General features: G+C 41.5%; 1 protein-coding gene across 5 annotated transcripts in view; it reads right to left on the reverse strand.

Moving 5' to 3' along the window:
* Nucleotides 1-2,718: 2,718 nt before the first annotated feature.
* CTNNB1 (catenin beta 1) overlaps nt 2,719-20,635 on the reverse strand; it is a 37,208-nt gene continuing 19,291 nt past the window's right edge. For all 5 annotated transcript variants that reach the window (XM_039336103.1, XM_039336099.1, XM_039336098.1 and 2 more), the window contains 14 exons: nt 13,966-14,193; nt 13,636-13,889; nt 13,290-13,528; nt 13,003-13,204; nt 12,425-12,569; nt 10,802-10,905; nt 9,116-9,454; nt 8,746-8,904; nt 6,650-6,769; nt 5,757-5,907; nt 5,560-5,681; nt 4,673-4,733; nt 3,659-3,880; nt 2,719-3,460 (listed from right to left, as the gene is read on the reverse strand). In XM_039336103.1, the coding sequence (XP_039192037.1) occupies nt 3,672-3,880; nt 4,673-4,733; nt 5,560-5,681; nt 5,757-5,907; nt 6,650-6,769; nt 8,746-8,904; nt 9,116-9,454; nt 10,802-10,905; nt 12,425-12,569; nt 13,003-13,204; nt 13,290-13,528; nt 13,636-13,889; nt 13,966-14,193 (2,333 nt within the window). In that variant the 3' untranslated portion in view covers nt 2,719-3,460; nt 3,659-3,671. The remainder of the gene's footprint in view (nt 3,461-3,658; nt 3,881-4,672; nt 4,734-5,559; nt 5,682-5,756; nt 5,908-6,649; nt 6,770-8,745; nt 8,905-9,115; nt 9,455-10,801; nt 10,906-12,424; nt 12,570-13,002; nt 13,205-13,289; nt 13,529-13,635; nt 13,890-13,965; nt 14,194-20,635) is intronic.

Consider the following 20,635-nt stretch of genomic DNA (forward strand, 5'->3'; position numbering starts at 1 on the left):
TGGATGTTTCACTGTAGTTAACTAGGCAATGCCTTTTGTATTTGAATTCTTTTATCCATGTAGCATCTGAGATGCGTTAAGGTCCTCTGTTTGAATGCTGCCACTTGTGTACTTGATCAATGGTTTGTGTACATGGTCAAAGCTAGCTGTGGGGAAGTAATGTATTTCTGGAAAAATGTGTAATGATACTTTTGTTTAAGGAGGCAGTAGTATACCATGAACCTGAATTCCCTCCCCACCCAAAAAATATTGTTCTTCCAATTTCCATGTAAAGGTGGGATGAGAAGATGATTGCAAATCAACTACAGAAGACCACAAATATAATGGATTATCTTAGGCCTTTTCAGCCAGGATTTAAAGTTGATTATGAAATGGAAGTTGATCTTGCTAGTTCAGGCATGTCAAACTCAAGTCACGTGATGTCACGTGACATACTGCAACTTTTCCATTGCCAGCAATGGGGTGGGCATAGCTTCAGCGTGACACATCTGGCCCTTGGGCCAGCAGTTTGACATGCTTGTGCTAGTTCATAATCTCACTTGGAATCTTCCTTGAAAAAAGGAAGAAAAAAAATTCTTCTTAGTCAGCAGGTAGAAGCTACGAGTAGGAAGCTTTTGCCCATCTTCAGCTTCAGGAAGTTCACCTGAGCAAGATGCTCTATCAATTCATGCCTGGATCACGATTAACCAGGCTACTGGACACTCTCTCCATCGGGCTGCCTTGGACAGCTGGAACAGATCTTTTTTTCTTCCTCTTTTCAGGGAAAGTGCCTGAACCCATATAGACTACAGTACAGGAGCTAATGCAATTAGGTCACCTCAATATCTACTGATAGCTAGCAATATCTTGGAAAGATTTAATATGAATTTATTTTGGCCCATCCAGAACCTCATGAGCTTTGGGACTGCACAAAGGATTTTGTTAGCAGCTCCAGACTGGCCCAGAGTACCAATATACAATGCAGCAGCTAGATATATAACGTTAATTCCATTAGACTGAAATAACACTTAGTTTTATTGCCACATATTTTACCACTAGCTTTTGAGTCCAGTTCAAAGTGCCAATTATTGTCTTTCAAACTATTGACAGCATAGCATCTGTATCATTATGTAATGCAGTATAAAATATTTTGTGAGGCTCAGAAAATAGTTAGGTAGAACACTGGCTTTTAAAATTTAGTAACAATATAGTAACATTTATATCTTGCCTTTTTTTTACAAATAAGTCGAGGCAATGAACACATCTACTAATGTTCCTTCCCTCTTTTGCCTACAACCCACATGTGAGGTGAGTTGGGCTAAGAGATAGTGACTAGCCTAAGGTCTAGCTTTCATGATAAGTAGAACTAGAAATTAAGGCGCCATTTAACCACTGGACCAAATTGGCTCTTAAGATGCCTAAATACAGTTTCTAATAAGTTATGATGGGTCACAATTTTTTATACTATATTGTGATTGGCGAGGGACAAGGTATGAATGACAAGAAACCACTGGCTGGGGCTATTTCTTATTTATTGTAGAGGATTATACAACTACAAAATTTTATCAATCTGATAATGGACTATTACAGAATGTTACATTTTTCTTCAGCTCATGCAATCCACCTACCCATCTCAACCCAGAAGCAGTTCAAACCATTATGAGTAGGCAGGTCCTGAAGCAAGTTATGTTTAAACATCTCAAAGTGCTTCTGGTTTGCAGGATTCATTTTTTGGAAACCACACACATACTCCACACACTATAACAGTTTGATACGAAAGCATCTTTGGGATCTGGTGTGACAGCCAGGGCTGATACTCAACAATAGTTTTGTGATTACCATTGCTCCTATTAAAACAGCTCAATTATACTGAATAGCATAAACAATTGGGGCAGAATTCATCCTCTCAAAGTTGTATCTGTCAATTTAGTTTCCTGGACACCTGTCTAGATTCACTTGGACGTTAGCCAGCTCTAACAATGAGAGACTAAAGCAGCACATACTCTAGCCACTGTTTCACACCTCTTCCAAAGATGCATGCATAATAAAACACTCAATATTTTGCCTATCTAGCATAAAATTACAGGATGCTACTTCTGTGATTTGCTGGTCAGAAGTGCCACATGAATGTACTGTAATAACATTCATGTAGGTGCAACACTTAAGAGAAAAAAAATAATAATGCTGTCCTAGTGGCAGGAACCTATTCTATATCTGCTAGGTAATCTCTGCTTAAAAAAAGAATGGAAAAGCCTATTTTTCTTGAATGGCCCTGAAAAGAATACTTCTATTATAGCATTACCTCCCATTTCTCCATAACTATCTTTTTGGCCCAATGCTGTTTATTTGTATATAAGTAGAAAAGACATTTCATGTCAAAGTGTTTATTTTAAGGATTTTCCTTTATACTGTGAATACATGTTTGCTCGGCAGTATTTTCAAGGAGGCAGAAACATCAAATAAATAGAAGACTACAATCCCTCCACCTTATCTAAATTATATGATTTGATCATAAAATTATAACAATGAAGAACTGCACACTCCTATCATGTTAAATATTTATTCAATATTATGTTCTAATGAGAAAACTTGAGTGAATGGAATTAATCTGTAGGTGTGAAGTATTCCTTGAATGTTGTTTGACAGCAAATCCTAGTATCATTAGGGCAAAAATATATGAATTTGCACTTCACCGGATTGTAGTGCACATGACTGAAATAACTTTTTCACACGACAAAATGAATTAAAAGTTTACTTTAATTTTGAACCATCTGTATAACTGTTTTCATGAAGCATCTGTTATCACAGCAGGCTATAATATTGGATAAAAGGCAACTGGTAAACTGTCCAATACAAGGTTCCATACAACAGTTTTTATTGGCCTCTATCCAGCATTTCCAGATAAAGTTTTTGATCAAAAACAGGAAATAGATCCACCTGCTTATTTTAAGCATAGTAAAAAGGAAACTAATTGGACCATTTCTATTTGTCTAACTTTTTTATACAAAAGGGCTACAATGTTACATTTTTCCGAATACAGAGTGATTATGAATTAGTGTTCTACACCATTACTCAATCCTTAAAAATCAGAAATTGCTGTAGCATGTTCACTATAACTTAAACACAGAGACTTAAAAACCCTACAATTACTGCAAAAGAGAAAACTACTATGAAAGCAAGCAAGATCAGTACCATTACAGTTATTTAAAAATTAAAAAAAGTTTTAAACAAGCAAAGCTAGAGTTTGATAAATTTCATTTTGTGATTCATTCTTGTGCATTCTTCTATTTCATGAGTCACTCCCCAAATTCATTTGTTACTCCTTGACCAGAAGAACCAGAACAAAAAGTTTACTTCAGTTGTTCCCATAGGAAACTCAGCTTGGTTAGTGTGTCAGGCACTTTCTGAGATAACCAGCCCACCCCACGAGCACTCTCAGCAATTCTACAGGCCAATCACAATGCGAGATCAGAAAATACAGCTGTGTAAAAGAAAACAAAAGTTAGAATAATTATTATGAATACTCATGTTAAAAATTGCACCAAATTTGCAGCATAATGTATTCATGTTAATAATGTTTATATCTCAAATTTGATACTTATTTCTGATCAATATGAACCAGCCCAAAGCAGTTCCTCCCCGCCAGCCAAGTTCTCAGATTGTAGATACAATTTCTTACCTAAAAGGATGATTTACAGATCAGTATCAAACCAGGCCAACTGATTACTGTCACCTGGAGGGAGTCCATCCATAAGGTCCTGGGCATGTCCTAGATCTGGTAGTCCATCAACTGGGTAATCAGCACCAGGGTGATGGCCACCCATTTCATGTTCCATCATTGGGTCCATACCCAAGGTATCCTGACCATATCCTCCAGAGTGGAAAGAACGATAGCTAGGATCTAAAAAAGTTAAGGTGACAGAGGGAGAAGGAGGGGGAAAGCATGTCAATATGTTAGATGCAACAGAAGTTCCAGGTATCAGACTGTGACTTCCATAACCTAGTCACACTGGTCATTTTCTAGACCAGATTTACATGGATAAAGCACGCTACTATCAGAAGCATAAACAAATTTCAGCCAAGCCATTGGTCTGCATACTGCTGTAAACCTAGTACACAAACCTTTAAATACAGACTTAAATACAGACTGTATTTAAGGTATAAGTGTATGGCTTGTTCTTCAACATTTGTGAAACTAACATGTTTAAAAATATGCTGCTGATATAAATAAATCTGTACTCTTCACATATTAGAATACAAACAGCTAACATTGCCTTGGTGAAGTACTAAGGTTTCAATATATGTTGTACAGTCATCAATTAGTGACTATTTGTTCAAAGATTGTTCAAAGATAAAACAGCAATAAAAAAGGAAACTTATGGCTAGTGCTTGTAGTTGACAATTGTCGCACAATTATGATGGTTGCAGCACCCCATGGTCAAGTGATTACAATTTGTGATTTCCATTCGATTTCCGTTTTGCTTCTGACAAGCAAAAATTAATAGAGAAGACAGCAGGATGTTGCAAGTTGCAGTCATGTGACATCCTACTGGCTTCCCCACTGACTGATAAAAATTAGCTTTTATCATTGTTTCATCAAACAATACAAATAACTAAGTTAATTATAATAAGATCAGCTAGTTCACATTCAATGTTTTGATTGAGTCAAGTGAGCTACACAATTGATACATACCATCTGGGCGATAGCCAAGAGGTTCTCCTTGAGCACCAATGTCAAGTCCCAAATCAGCACTCTGTAAAGATATGAAAAATGGCATCTGAACTAAAAGTATCTTAGTTTTATAAACTGGTTTACAGGTCCATAATTTCAAGAAATATAAGTTATTTCTATGTAGGCATAGAATGGACAGTTCCAGTTACTTTTCACACAGTCTTAGAATAATGAAGCCAAATACTTTGTTAAAAAAAGTTTTACATTATTTTTCGCACGAAAAATTGTTCCTGTCATATTTGTCATACTGTTAAGGTTAAATATTGGATGGATTGCTTTCTTGTATAAAATTTTTATAGGCACATCAATTTGCAAAAGTATTCCAGTGATTTAACTTTGCACTGAAGATTAATCCACACAGAATATAAAGTAATAGCTGGCAAATAGGCCAAAGACAGATGAAAATAAGTACTAAGAATTCAATCTAAATCCCGATTAATAGTTTGCTGTTTATCTGTAATATTTGGATTTGGCTAGTCTAAAGAAAAGACGACACTGGGAGACATGATAGCAGTATTCCAGTATTTGAGGGGCTACCACAAAGAGGGGGTCACTTCCTGACAGTGAGGAAAATTAACCAGTGTAATAGTTTGCTCCCAGAAATCACGAGCGCTCCATCACTCGAGATTTTAAAAAAGAGGCTAGACAATTGCTTGTCTGAGATGGTATAGGTTCTGCTTGAGCAGGGGGATAGACTAGAAGACCTCCAAGGTTCTATTTTATTCTATTCAGAATCTGTTCTGTTCTATTCTATTAAAATGTTTAATTTGAAACTTAGTATGAAATTCAAAGAGAATTCTATGAATAGGAAGAAAGTCAGATGGAGAAAAATTAGCACTCTAACCCACCTCATTCCAAGCCATTGGTTCAGTCCTAAAAAGAGAACTGGTCAGTTCCACTGACAGACGTTTCTTATAATCCTGGGGTTTATCTTCAGACATTCTGAATAATACTGCAGCTGCATATGTTGCTGTCCAAGGAAAAAAGAATGTTAGTAGAGAAACATAAAATCAAAGCAAAGTGAATCCCTATCTATTTCACTTACCCACACCCTCGTTTCTAGAATGTAGTAGTTCTGTTAATGGTGCTGTAGCTCCCTCTGCTTCAATTGCCTCAGCTGCTTCTTTGTCTTGAGCCAATTCACATAGTACACCTGCAGCTACTCTCTGGATGTTCTCAATAGGGGAATATAGCAACTAGCAGTAGGAAGAAAAATAATAAATTTGGGGGTGTTTTTAAAACACAAATTATTAGTAACTAGGACTCGATGTCTGGCTATTATCAGGAATCCAAGTTGTGGTAGGAACCTTCACGCTGAATATTACAGCTACACTATAGTTGCAATGGAGCAAATAAATAATGCATCCCCTGCAGGTAGTCCTGACTTATAACTGGTCACTTATGGCTGCTTGAAATTATGGGGGACCCCCAAAAACTACTTAAAATGTGAAGTCCTAATTGCTGTCCCATCACATGAGTGCATTTGAGTGCTTAGCAAACAGCCTGAATTTGCAGTTATTTGCAGCACCTCCCTGTCATGTGACTGCAATTAATGTTTTTGCTGGAAACCAGTATTTACTGGTTTCTGGCAAAACCACCCTACAGCGAACAATGGGTTCACTTAACAACTGCTGCAGAAAGGATAAAATAGGGCACAATTACATGGAGATCCATTTAATGACCATCGTGACTTTTGACCAAAATTGCAGGTTCAATGATGGTCATAAGTCAAGGACTATCTATGTTTCCTTAGGAAACTCTACTGAGAACCTATTTCCACTGGAGATTTCAAGCATATTTTCAAATTATTTTACAAGGAATACCAACTTATGTATTGACTACCAATCTCTGAACTCAGACCAGGTTTTAAAAAAAACATGCAATGTACTTTCATCAGATCGTATCTAGTTTTAATATCTGTCATAATATTTTACTTACCTGCACAAAGAGTGGAATGGTGTTTAGACCCCTAATTACAATCCGATTGTGAACATCTCTAGCTAGGATATGAAGAGCTCCAGTGCAGCCCTCAACTATTTCCTCCATACGCACACCCTCCTGTACAAAAACATAGTAGACTTAATATTCATAAGCCAAGAATGGTTAATCACTATTGACATCACAACATTAACGTTCTTCCTCATCAGATAAACATTTTCACTTACTCAGCTGCTCTCATACATTTAATTATCAGATAGGTTTCCTGGTTAGTCACATGTTTTTGCCTTTATAAGGTTTCAAGGGACATACCTAACAACACTGCAACAGCAATGGGTAAGGGATTCCTGTTCAGAATTCCCGTCTATCACATTTGGGAGGAGGACAATTAAGAGACAAAAAGGGAAGTCTCTGAGTTGACAGAAATGTTGAGGGGTTGATTTTTCTACTTAAAAACCTTAAGAGGAAAAATCAGCTGAATTTATTAATGGTTTAATGACATTATTGAATTTGCAAGATCTAATAAATATTCTGTCTTTTAGCTTGTTATTCCCAAAACAAATAAGATAAGTCATCCAAATTTTTCATTACCTTATTTGGGGGAATTTGGAGATGTGCACATGGCTTTGGGCCTCACAGAGAGCCCAGGGGTTCTATCTGATATAATCCATTAAGCCAATAAACATCGATGTTTTTTTCCACATTGCAACACAACTTGTGAATTCAGTTGCAATGAACTTAAATCATCTGGAACCTACAATGCTCTGGGTACAAATCTTTGGAATAACTTCATCCTCATCATGACTATATCTTTACTGAACTTTACTGGTTAAATGTTTTTGGTTGCCTATAGAGAATTAATATTAACAGTTTACCAATACTTTAACAAGTAAAAGTTATTAGTTTAACTCTTATGAGATCAAGTTCTGAAAAGGAAACCAGCTGAACTAGTTTTAATTTTACATTTGCAATAATTTGCAATAAGCACTGAGTTATCAAATCTGTAAGACTGTAGTTAAAGCATGAAAAAACAAAATTTGATAACAACAATGTTTTTAAGGGCTACAATACATATCAAAATTATTCTAATGGGTATACATATTTATTACAGCACAGAGATTATGAAGATCATGCCAGAACACAATTTCACACATTAACAGCATAAACCAATTGCACAAAATCATTTTATGAATTTTGGTAGCGTTATTGTACAAAGTCTGAAAAACTGTACCCAATAACAACAAAATATTTTCTCTTTGCTGTCACCTGATGGTCATCTGAATTTCTGTAGCCTAGGTACTTAAAGCCCCAGTTTCTTGTCTGCTTACTAGAAACAGATGGATAGACATCTTATAAACCCCACCCACCTACTGAGATATCAAATGCATTGAGGATATTGTGATCTAAGATTATCATGACCCAAATAATTTTAAAAATCTTACACAGTACATGGGAATGAGTACTAAGCCTCAAGCCCTTAGATTTTACAGTATTTATAACATGACATTTATTTTTTAAAATTTATATAGCTACTCATATCATAAAGCAAGTCATTCTGATAGGTAGACCTCACTTAACAATGAAAATTGGGACCAGGATTTCTATCATTAAGTGATGCAGTTGTACACAGCAATGTCACATGACCACACTGCTTAGCAATGGAAATTCCAGCACTTCCATTCTCAGTTAAGCAAATCACATCAGTACTTTTAAATAAAGGTTTCACCTTTGCGACTTCCTGCCACTTCCCTTTTGACTTTGTAGGAAAGCTACAAAGAAGGGCATTAATGGCAATCACCTGATTGATTTAGCTGCTTTACATGTAACAGATTTTTTTATTTACATACTAAAGCAGGGATCTTCAAACTTGGCCCTTTTATGACTTGTGGACTTCAACTCCCAGAATTCCTTAGCCAGGTTTGAAGACACCTGTATTAAAGTTTACTTCATGAAATACTAATTTGTAACAAATGGATCAATAACCAGGGTTGGGGAAAAAATACTTGGCTGACTAAAGTAAATAGAATTTGAGATCTTTTCTACCCTGCCATCCCTGCATTACTAATTAATAACATTCTGCCTCAAGAATCACATACCACAAACTGCTGCTGTGTACCCCCCATTGAAGTTCGACGTTGAGTATCTTGATGTGCTCTAACTAGTAGCTGCACTAATCTTGGTATTGCCCCTTGTTCGCGCAATGGAGCATGATTTGCTGGACAGAGAGCAAGATTACGAATCAAGCCAACAGTAGCCTGTAAATGTAAGGAAAGCAATTAGAAAGAAATGACATGATACACAGTATTACGGAATTTAGCTCCACAACTCAAACCTTTAAAAGTTATTTTAATTCATTGCATTCTTTTAATAAGATGTTTTTAGAAGCCTTCTAGGATTTTGTGCACTTCATCCTCCCCAATTCAAATCTAAGATAATAATGACAGTTCCATTACCAAATCATCTTACCTTTATAAGAGGCCAGTGGGATGGTGGATGCAGAAGTTTAACCACCACTGGTAGACCATAATGAAGGCGCACTGCATTTTGGGCCATTTCAGCTTCCTGATGCCGACTGGTGAGATGGCGGAGGGCACAGATAGCTGGCTCAGTGATGTCTTCCCTGTCACCAGCACGGAGAACTGTGCGTACAAGGGCTTCAATTCCACCAACTTGGCACACCATCATTTTATTCTTGTAGTTATTGCAAGTAAGATTAGAAAGGATGCCAGCAGCACAAGTCACAACATTGATATCATCTGATCCTAAAAGCTGCACAAGTGTTCCCAAAAGACCTTCCATGCCTTCCTGTAAGAAGAGGTGTATTTAATATCAACCTTTCTGGAAGATCATATGCTATTATATATGCAATTATAAATAGTCCTTGACTTATGAACACAATTAAGTGTGGAATTTTGGTTCTAAGTTATAGTGGTTGTTAAATGGGTCATCACATGATCATAAAGTCTCATTGCCATGGTTATTAAATGAATTACATGGTTAATAAATGTATCAGCATATCCAATGGATGTTTGTTGCTATTTTCTGCTCAAAAATGGCAAAAAACATGGGAAATCACAGTCATGTGTCTGCAGGATGATTAAACTGATTGTAAATGTAAGCCAGTTGCCAAGCACCCAAAATGCAATCACATGACTGTGAGACTGGTAGTGGTAACTTTGTGGAGTACCTTTTTTGAAGTTTGTCATAATTTGAACAGTTGTTAAGCAATTGGTCATACAGCAAGGACTACCTGTATACTCTCTACCACACTCCAGATTTGTTTGACCTACCCTAGATTATTGGTATTTTGGTAAAGATACTCTCACCTGTGGCTTCCAACAAGAACATAGCTTTTTTGTTTTATTAGCATCACAGTTAACAGTCCTTCAAGGAACAATAATTTCTTATAGGTATAAGTCCTCATTATGTTTTCTAAATAAAGGCACATTAAGGGCTTTCTTGTACTTTGAGGTTAGTATAAGAATAAGGAATTATTGAGGAATACTTAGAACATAAAGGTAAATTTAGACCTAATTTATATATATTACGGAAATGCTTACATCATTATGGAAATTGTATATAAGGGCATATAGATTCCAAATAATAAAGTGATCACAGAGCTGGAAACTGATATATGTGTTTCCCCTGATCTCACACATTTCAAATTAATCAGATAGTTACGCTTTTCACTTAACAAAACCAAAAACCTTATATTAATAATTTAATATCTTTATACCCAAGTCTCAATTGTACAATGTGGATGAAGTTCTGATGGTATATTATAACCATGTGGCTTGAGCCCAAAGATATCTTTTTATTATGAATAACTAAGCATTTATGTTTTTGTCTTGCAATTTCAATCAAATCCATAAAATTATAATTTGTCTTTTAATTAATTAATCTGGTTCAACATGAGAACAAGAAATTACAAATGATGAAAACCTTATTTAGCATTCTGCCTGAATTTATCATTAAGTTGTTCCCTAGAACTATCCATTAATTCAAATGATTTTTTAAAAAGATCATACTTTCAGTTTTGAGCAGTACCACAATAACAGTATTATATCAACTAATGTAATAAAAATACATTTTAAATACCAAGACCAGTTTATAATAAAATATTAATAATGTTTCAAAGTTCCCAACCCTTACTTGCTTAGTTGCAGCATCTGAGAGATTTCTAAGAGTCCAGAGACAATTCTGAACAAGACGTTGGCTTGGATCTGTAAGATGGAGTCCCAAGGCTTGCATTCCACCTAAAGATCAATTAGAATTTACTATCAATATTTCAATCTCTCATTATGAAGAATATATTGTTAATGTGCTTACTTCACTGCAAGACTGTCATGTCTGTATCCATGTAACCATGATGAAATTAAAGCATATCAGCTATACAATGTTCAAGGAACTGTATAGAGCAGGGCTTTTCAACCTTTTCACCCACTGTACCACTTTTAGGATATGGCAACATCCGAGTACCACCAGACGCCTAGGAAGATGTCAAAACCGTGATGACCCCCCAAAAAACGAAAAAGTGATAAAGTACAGATAGTCCTCAACTTAACAACAGTTCGCTTAGTGATTGTTTGAAGTTACAATGGCACTGAAAAAAGTGCCCCCCAAGCTACAGCTGAGCAAAACACCTGCCTGCCTGCCTGACCGCGCTCTTCCTCCTGTCTGAGGTTTTCATTGTTGTAAGCATTTCTGTTGAGGATCGGCAGAGGGAATGGGGAGGGGGTTGTTTGGTTTTTATCTCCCCCCCCCGTCTGCTGGGTGGTTGCAGCAGGTTGGTCACTTCACATGACCCTGGGACACTGTGACCATCATAAATATGAATCAGCTGCCAAGCATCTGAATGTAAAATCACAAGATCTTGAAGATGCTGCAACATTCCAGCTGATTGGCGCTTCTTCTGGGGTCAGCAGAAGTGCCAGGATCAGTGCTGCTTTCCAGCTGATTGGCGCTTCTTCAGGGCTCAGCAGAAGCATCAGGATCAGCGCCGAGCTCCAGCTGGAGCCTGGCACTGATCCTGGCACTTCCATTGAGCCCTGACAGCCCCGAAGAAGCGCCGATTAGCTGGAAAGCAGCACTGATCCTGGCGCTTCCGCTGAGCCCGGATAGCTCTGCAGCTCTAGCCATCTCTCATTCAGGCTTGTGCGATGCTGCCACTAGTTCAGCTCATTCCCCTCCTCTGCTACCACTTTTCTAGGATGGTCACGTACCATCTGCCAGATGGTTGAAAAGCCCTGGTATAGAGCAGTTATTAGCATCAAGATCTAATTTGATTCACAGTTCCACATGTATACTTGCAATAGGTTCTCATCATAAGACATGCACTTCTGACTATAACACATTCCACGTTTGACAAACTACTAATCCATTAACTGGATCATGGTAAAAGAAGTTACAAAATTATGAGCCTAGTCTTTCCAAAAGCCCAAATATTTGGACAGATCAAAATTATTAAAAATGTTAAGAACAAAAACTGCAATAGTAACACCAAAAATGTACTATATACCTTTTAACAGCCATTAAAATTTCAAAAAAAATTTTGGGGGGGAAAACATCTGCTAAATCAATAGTTTTTAGTTTACTTAACTGACAATATTTTTGTTAAAAATACCTTTTGTTATTGATACATTCCACCCAGTTTAGAATATTTCCTATACAGTATAGTCATTTTATTACGTATTCCCTGCAAAGATAATTTTTAGTAATTTTTGCATTAAGTCCAAAACAAAAGCAGTCCTGATTTAATGAAACTGAAACACTTACCAGCTTCCACAATTGCTGGTTTGTTACTAGAACAGACTGATAGCACTTTCAGGACTCTACTTGTGGTCCACAATAATTTCTCATAGGTGTAGGTCCTCATTATGTTTACTAGAGCCTGGGGTCCACCACTTGCCAAAATAATTAGCTGCCAAAAAAAAAAAAAAAAGGTTTAGTAAAAGAACAGTATAACCTTTTTAAAGATAGAACTACAATTTCTTCCTGCTCTCCTGCTGTCAGCATATCTGTACATTCTAAAGTAGAAAACTGCATTTTCTCCTGGAATCTCATACAGGTGGTATATATATAATAAATACATATTTTATATTATAGACCATTGGCTAATCTCCAATGACAGTTAATTCTTTCTAATCCTATTTAATGATATTATGTATGCATGAGGTTGAGGTCATTTGCTTGTGAAACTAGTGTTTTATTACTGACATGAAGGTAACTATTCTTGAACTTCAAATCATATACATAAGAACAGAGAATGGGATTATTTTAGTAAAATATTTTATATGTGTCTCATAATTTCCCAATTTACTACTTATTCACTGCAGAATATAATTTAGTATTACCTTGCTTTCTTGATTACCATATGCAAGAATCTGAAGACAATCTGTTGTAATTGCCAGAAACTTAACATTTGTCTTGTTGAGCAAGGCAACCATTTTCTGTAAACCTCCAGCTAGACGGACAGCCATTTTAGCACCTTCCTGATGCAACAGAAGATTGTGCAGAGTAGTAATCGCATAGAAAAGCACAGAATCCACTGGAGACCTATAGAGAAAAGTCAAATTAACAAATATCCCACCCAAAGCCAACATATAGTGCATACATACATCAAATTAATTAATTTACATACCCGAGCATTTTAACCAGAGCAGGAATACCTCCCGATTTGAAGATTGCCAGTAAGCCTTCACGATGATGAGATAAGTTATGTAATGTACCTGCAGTACAACGGGCTGTTTCTACATCATTTGTATTCTGCATAGTACGCACAATTGCAGAAACCATTTGTGGAGAACGCATGATAGCATGACGAGAAGCTTCTTTTTTGGACAACTGATGAACCATAACTGCTGCTTTGTTCACCACAACCTAATAAATGCATTGAAATTTAGTATTTTCAAAATCCAAACGTAAGTCCACTAAGTGATGCCTCTTAGCAATCACAATAAACATAAGCTGAATCAATGTGCACATACCTGGTCCTCATCATTTAACAATTTAGTCAATTCTGGGATGGCACGAGTTGCAAGCTCTGCATCATCTTGGTAGTTTATCAAATTAACCACAGCATGTTTTAACATCTGGGAAGGTTCGGCAAGTCGTTGTACATTTGTTGGATGTGCAGCATCAAACTGTGTTGATGGGATTTGCATGCCTTCATCCAATGTTTCTGGGAACATGGCAGCACGCACTCTCTGTGCTCGAGTCATAGCATATTGTCCATCAATATCTGGAACAAGAATAAGCTCTTTTTAATCTACTGATATGCATTTGAGTGATTAATATAATCACAGAATTTTACTTACCAGCTACCTGATCCTGAGTGAAAGACTGAGAGAATCCTTGTTCCCATTCATATAGAACTTGGGTGGTATCAACATCTTCCTCTTCAGTGTTTCCCTTGCCACTCAGAGAGGGAGCTGTGGTTGTGGCACCAGAATGGATACCAGAATCTAGGTACGACTGTTGCTGCCAATGACTGACAGCTGCTTTTCGGTCTGGCTCCATTGCCATATCCAATTCCATTAAGTCAGCTGGCAAAACATTTGGCAAAATTGTTTTGGCAAAACTTTATTACAATTTTAATTTAGAGACAAATTGCATGCTAGATATAAATTTTTTTTACGATAGTAGAAACATTATCTTGTAAAATTCTCTTTTTAACAGTGAAAGGGGCGTTGTCTTACTTGAACACCTTTTCTCAGCATGGAGATGGAGAATCCACCAATGGGTTGGCTTTGCCTTCCTGCCCATTAGACCAAGTCAGCCAAACTTGCCACACCTGTCTTGGGATAAGCCACTCTCAGTCTTGATAAAGGCGAAAGCAGCTGACAACAGTCCAACGTGTTGGCTCCCGGACCCCTAATACAGCCTAACTGACAATAAGAGTGGGAGTGGATTCTCCATCTCCGTGCTTGAGAAAAAGCGTTCAGGTAAGACAACACCCCTTCTCCAGCACCAGAGATGGAGAATCCACCAATGGGACATACCAAAGCCTCACTGTCCCAATGGGGGGGAAACAGCGGGGGCGCTAGCCATGTCCCCAGTAGCCACCTGTTGAAGGCCCATCCTTCCAAAGGAAGCGTCCACAGATGCAAATCGGTCTATCTTATAATGCTGTACGAATGGGGAGGGTGATGACCCTGTCACCGCCCTGCAGACCTCAATAGAGGTCTGTGTGACCCATGCTGCGGAGGTCACAGCACTGTGAGTAGAATGTGCCGTGACGTGGGACTGGTGGGGAAAGTGACCCATGTGCCTCCGCATCCACCTGCCTCTGGTTGAAGCGGACACCTTCTGCCCGCTAGAGGCATGGTGAAAGGAAACAAAGAGGGCTTCAGATTTGCGGAAGGGTGCCATTCGCTTGATATAGTAGCGTAACGCCCTGCGAACGTCCAGTGTGTGCCACTGCTGTTCTAAGGCATGAGACGGATTAGGGCAGAAATCTGGAAAAACGATTTCTTGGGCCCTATGAAAAAGGGTGTTGACCTTAGGGATGAAGGTAGGGTCCAATCGGAGAACCACCCGATTTTGGTGAAAGGTGACCAACATTGCAGTGAGCTCAGAGATGCGCCTGGCTGATGTGATAGTGACCAGGAAAGTGACCTTGAGGGACAGAGACCTCAGGGTGCAAGAGCTGATGGGCTCAAACGGTGATTTGGTGAGGGCCCACAGGACTCGTGGCAGTTCCCAGGAGGGGTACTTATGTACTACGGATGGTTTAGTGTTGGTGGCACCCTTGAGAAAGGAGCGTATCCTGGGATGCTGTGTCAAAGGCACTGAATTGGCACAGGTGAGTAAGGTGGACAGGGCTGCAACCTGCCTGCGGATGATGTTAGGCGCTAAACCCATCTAGGCCCTCGAGCAAATATTCCAGGATTCTCGGGATTGTCAGGTCCGAGACGTCTAGTAGCCACCTCTCGCACCAATTGCAAAAATTCCTCCATGTGGAGTCATAGATGCAATTTGTTGGCGGGAGGCCTGAATCCTGGAAATTACTCTTGTGGGGTATGATTCACTGCTCAGGATCCGGCATTCAAATGCCAGGCAGCTAACTGCAGCCACTGGGGTTCTGGGTGTTGTAGAACTCCCTGGCTGAGAGACAAGCTGTCTGGGGGAATCCTCCATGGAGAGGAGCTGGAGAGATTCACTAGGTCGGCGAACCACGGTCTTCGTGGCCAATACAAATGACCTCCGCCTGTTCCTGCAACATCTTGTGGATGGTTGCCAGAATCAGTGGGGGAAAATGCGTAAAGCAGTTCCCCCGGCCATGGGCATCTGAGAGTGTCCGTTCCCTCTGCCCCTGGGGATGGAAACCGGGAGAAGAACCTCGGAAATTGGGAATTGGCCAGTGAAGCGAACAAGTCTATGACTGGTTGTCCGAACCGCTGCGCTATTTCCGCAAAGATGTCCGGATGCAAGCACCATTCCGAATGGTCTATGGTCAACCTGCTGAGAAAATCCGCTTGTCGGTTTGCCTCCCCCGAGATGTGTTCGGCCCTGAGCGAGGCCAGGTTGGTCTCTGCCCAGGAGCCCAATGCCTGGGCCTTGGTCATGAGGACTCTTGCCGGTTCACATGGGCCTTTGCTGTCATGTTGTCCATGAGGACTAGTACATATTGCCTCACCACCCTGTTGCGGAAGTGGCGGAGGGCCAGGTGTATGGCTCTGAGCTCCAACCAATTGATATTGTGTTTCAGATCTGCGTGGGACCATTGTCCCTGGGCCAACTGAGACTGCAGGTGTGCTCCTCAGCCAAACAGACTGATGTCCATCGTAAGCATGAGCCGGGAGGGTTCCTTGAAGTGTGACCCTCTGGCTATTGCTGACGAGGACCACCAACTGAGAGACCGCAGGGTTTGGGGGGGACCCTTACCCCTTGGTTTGAAAGAGCTGATGCCCAGCCTTTGGAAGGAACCATTGGAGGTCCTTGGAATGCAGTCTGGCCCAAGGGACTATTGCAATGCATGAGACCATCTTTCCCAGGAGCTGGGAAAGCAGGACCAGTGGCACTATTTGTTCCCTGCAAACATTGAGGGCCAGGGTCCAGATGCTGTCCCAACGCTCCTGTGACGGGTAGACCTGACAACTGAGTGTGTCTATGACAGCACCCAGGTGTAGGAGTCGGGTGGAGCTGCCCAAGATGGAGTGAAGGGTTTGCATCTTGAACTTTCGATATGTGATATGGTGATTCAGACCTTTGAGGTTTAGAATCGCCCTCCATCCCCCCGAGACTTTGGGAACCACGAAGAGGATGGAGTAGAATCCTCGCCCCAGTTGTCCGGCACCTGTTCTATGGCCTTTATCTCCAGGAGGTGTCGAATGGCCTATCGCATGAGACTGCTTTTGGAGCGGATCCTCAGAAGGCGATCCCTCGGGCTCAGCCCTCCTGAACCCTGCTGCTGTGGGGTAAAGGTGGCCTCTGGGATCGAATGTGACCTGTGGTGACAGTGATGGTTGTTGGATTGATTGGACCTGATCCATCCAGGAGGAGGAGGGTTCCCCTCCAGGAACCAGACCCCTTGAGTAGAAGAAGAGAGCCCCAAAGGGAGATCGAAGAGCATGTCATCTGTTTGCTCCGCCTTTGCCCTGGCCTGCTTCTGCACTTTGAAGAATTCTTTTTCCAAAGCCTGGTGCCTTCTGCTAGCCTGTTTCTCTGTCAACTTGGAAGGTTTCTTTCCAGAAATGGTCTTGGCCTTAGCTTTGATCCTACCTGCTGCCTCCTGCTTGGAGGATTTCTGCCTTTTGCGGCTGGTGGGTGGGGAGGCGGTGTTCTTAGGTTGAGACATAATGGAGTCCTCCATCCTGAGGTGAGCTATCTCAGCAGTACCGAGAGGGAGCTCTGGCAGGGGATCAGTTGGCAAGATAGGCTGAGCAGGTAAAGCAAGGAATTAGTCGTCCTGCTCTCCTGACCACCCGACTGGTAGAAGAAGCGGGCTGGTTGTCCCCCCCCTCTTTGGGGTCAGGTCTTTACGGCTGCAACGAACGTGCTTGCTTGTAGATCGTCTGATAATGCTACAATTGTGGTCAGGGCAATGAGTTGCACCAGAGAGCGTTGAGCAGAAGCTTCTGAAGAATTGTGTAATGAATTAGGATAATGGATTTGAATTTTTTAATTAATTATGAGTTATGCGAATTAGAATTTTGAGGATTATGCGTGGGCCCAAATGTTAGCGGGCCGGTGCAATAGGTTTTTCTTTTTGAATAGGAATGGGGGAACGGTTGATTGAGATGAACCGCTGGCAATGCCCTCTGCAGCCATGCGGCTCTCCCTTCTTCAGAAAGAGAAAGAGGGACCAATCCTTGTATCTTCCTCCCTGGGGAGACTCAAACCTCCACCAGAGATTACTCGGTCTGATCGGCTGCCGCGTTTGTCCCAGCAGCCAAAATGGTGACCAGAACAGTTCGGCGTGAAGGGATGGTCACTCACAAAGACTTCCACTCTAATGGTGGGAAAATTGAACACAACGGAAGTGCCTCCTGCTGCTGCGGCGTGTCCCGGTGTCCAAAATAGCGACCAGGACAAACAGGCGCGGCGGCGAGGCAACTGCTCGGTTCAGTACAGCGGTCGCTTGAGGGTGAAGGGAAAGAACGGTAAGGCTCTGGCACGTCAATTGAATCCCCCGTCTGAAGAAATGAGAAGCACAGCAGCTGCTTGAAGCAGCAGAGGAAAGCTGGCAAGAAAGGGATCCGAAAGGATGGCAGCCACTGATCTGACGGAGCAGAAACCCAGCCGGTTTCTCAGTTCAGTGATGGAGGGGAAATCCCCAACCCCCGGGAGATCTTGATAGGCTTCAGCTGCAGCGCTGATCCCAGCACTGAACAGCTGACGAGGACTTTCCCCTTTTGGAGGGAGCTGGAGCCTCAGCAAAAGCCTCAGATCTGGAAAAGGGAAAGACCCACCCCCTGAGCCTCCTACAGACTATTTCACCCAGCGCTGATCCCAGTGCTGCTGAAAAAGCTGTGAGTGTGAAAAGAACAGAATCCACCAATGTATTAGTCTCTACTACCTGCCTTTAGACCGGGAGCCAAATTTGTCATGTCCATCTGGGCTGAAGACCAAGTCAAGACTGGGAGTGGCTTATCCCAAGACAGGCGTGGCAAGTTTGGCTGAGTTAATCTAATGGGCAGGAAGGCAGAGCTAACCCATTGGTGGATTCTCCATCTCTGGTGCTGGAGAAGGGGCGTTGTCTTACCTGAACGCCTTTTCTCAGCAGGATGATGTAGAGTCCAAATGGATGGGTTCTATGACGGCCTTCCTGCCTGGCAGACTGGGTAAAAACTTCGGCCACACCCCTTCCTTTGGGCGTGACCCCAGTTTTGACTTAGGCGAGAAACTTTGTTGGAATTAACCTTGCAGCTCTTTATTATATCTTTATTATAACCCTGCCTAGACCTATCCTCTGGGTGGGCTTGGACTCTACATCATCCTGCTGAGAAAAGGCGTTCAGGTAAGACAACGCCCCTTCTCCAGCAGGATGGCTGTAGAGTCCAAATGGATGGGACATACCAAAGCCCTCATGTCCCCCTGGGAGGGAATGTCTAGGCTACCGAACTCTGAGCAGATACGACTTGTTGAAGAACTCTTCTGCCAAAAGCCGCGTCTGCTGCTGCTAGGGAGTCTAAACGGTAATGTCGAATAAAAACCGAAGGTGAGGACCAGGTTGCGGCCCTGCAAATCTCTTCCACCGGAGCTTGCGTTAGCCACGCCGCAGATGTAGCTGCGCTCCGAGTTGAGTGAGCAGTCACCTGAGTGGGTGCTGGCAAATCCTGTGAGACGTAGGCCTGCGCTATGCAGGCTCTGATCCACCTGCCTATGGTGGAAGGAGATACCTTCTTTCCCATAGTTGCTGGTTGAAAGGACACAAATAATGCTTCAGTCTTTCGGAAAGCCGAGGTGCGTTTCACGTAGAAACACAGCGCTCTCCGCACGTCCAGCTTGTGCCATCTGTGTTCTAGTCTATGTTTGGGTCTTGGACAGAAATCAGGAAGCGAAAGTTCCTGAGATCTGTGAAAGATGCTATTTACCTTCGGAATGAAGGTCGGGTCTGGTCTAAGAACGACCCTGTCTTTGAAAAAGGTACACAGATCCTTCCTTACTGACAGTGCTGCTAGTTCTGAGATTCTTCTTGCTGAAGTAATTGCCACAAGGAAAGCTACCTTCAGTGATAGGTGATGGAGTGAGCATGTTTCAAGAGGTTCGAAGGGTGCTGATGTCAAGGCTAGAAGGACCTTAGGCAGGTTCCAGGACGGGTACCTGTGTATGACTGGGGGCTTTGTGTTAGATGCCCCTTTTAAAAAGGCATTAATAGCTGGATGCTGTGCTAGGGAAGTTAAGTTGTCGCAGGAGAGTACAGTTGAGAGGGCCGATATCTGTCTGCGGATAGTATTGACTGACAGGCCCTTATTAAGACCCTCCAGTAGGTAATCTAGGATATTGGGAATAGATACTGCGGTCGGGTCTAGGTGAAGCGAAGCGCACCACCTACAAAATCCCTTCCACGTAGCGTCATAAATCCTATTAGTGGACGCTCTTCGTGATGCCTGTATGATCGATATCACCCCTGCAGAATAAGATTGTTTAGTTAAGCTTTGCCGCTCAAATGCCAAGCGGCTAGTTGTAGCCACTGGGGATCTGGGTGTACAAGCTTGCCCTGACTGAGTTTTACCTTGTCCGGGGGGATCCTCCACGGAGGTGATATCGAAAGGTCCACGAGGTCGGCAAACCACGGGCGCCGTGGCCAGTGAGGGGCAATGCAGACCATTTCTGCGCCCTCCAGGATCATCTTGCGTATGGTTGCCGGTATTAATGGCAGTGGTGGGAAGGCGTACAGGAGTTGCGCCGGCCACCGGCACCTGAGAGCATCCGTTCCCTCCGATCCCGGGGACGGGAATCTGGAGAAGAACCTGGGGAGCTGTGTGTTCTTGTGGTTGGCAAATAGATCTAGGTGCGGTTGTCCGAACCTCCGGGAGATCT

Source organism: Crotalus tigris, unplaced genomic scaffold, assembly GCF_016545835.1.
Source record: "Crotalus tigris isolate CLP2741 ecotype Arizona unplaced genomic scaffold, ASM1654583v1 scf7180000017666.27876245, whole genome shotgun sequence".
In the NCBI taxonomy this organism is placed as follows: Eukaryota; Metazoa; Chordata; class Lepidosauria; order Squamata; family Viperidae; genus Crotalus; species Crotalus tigris.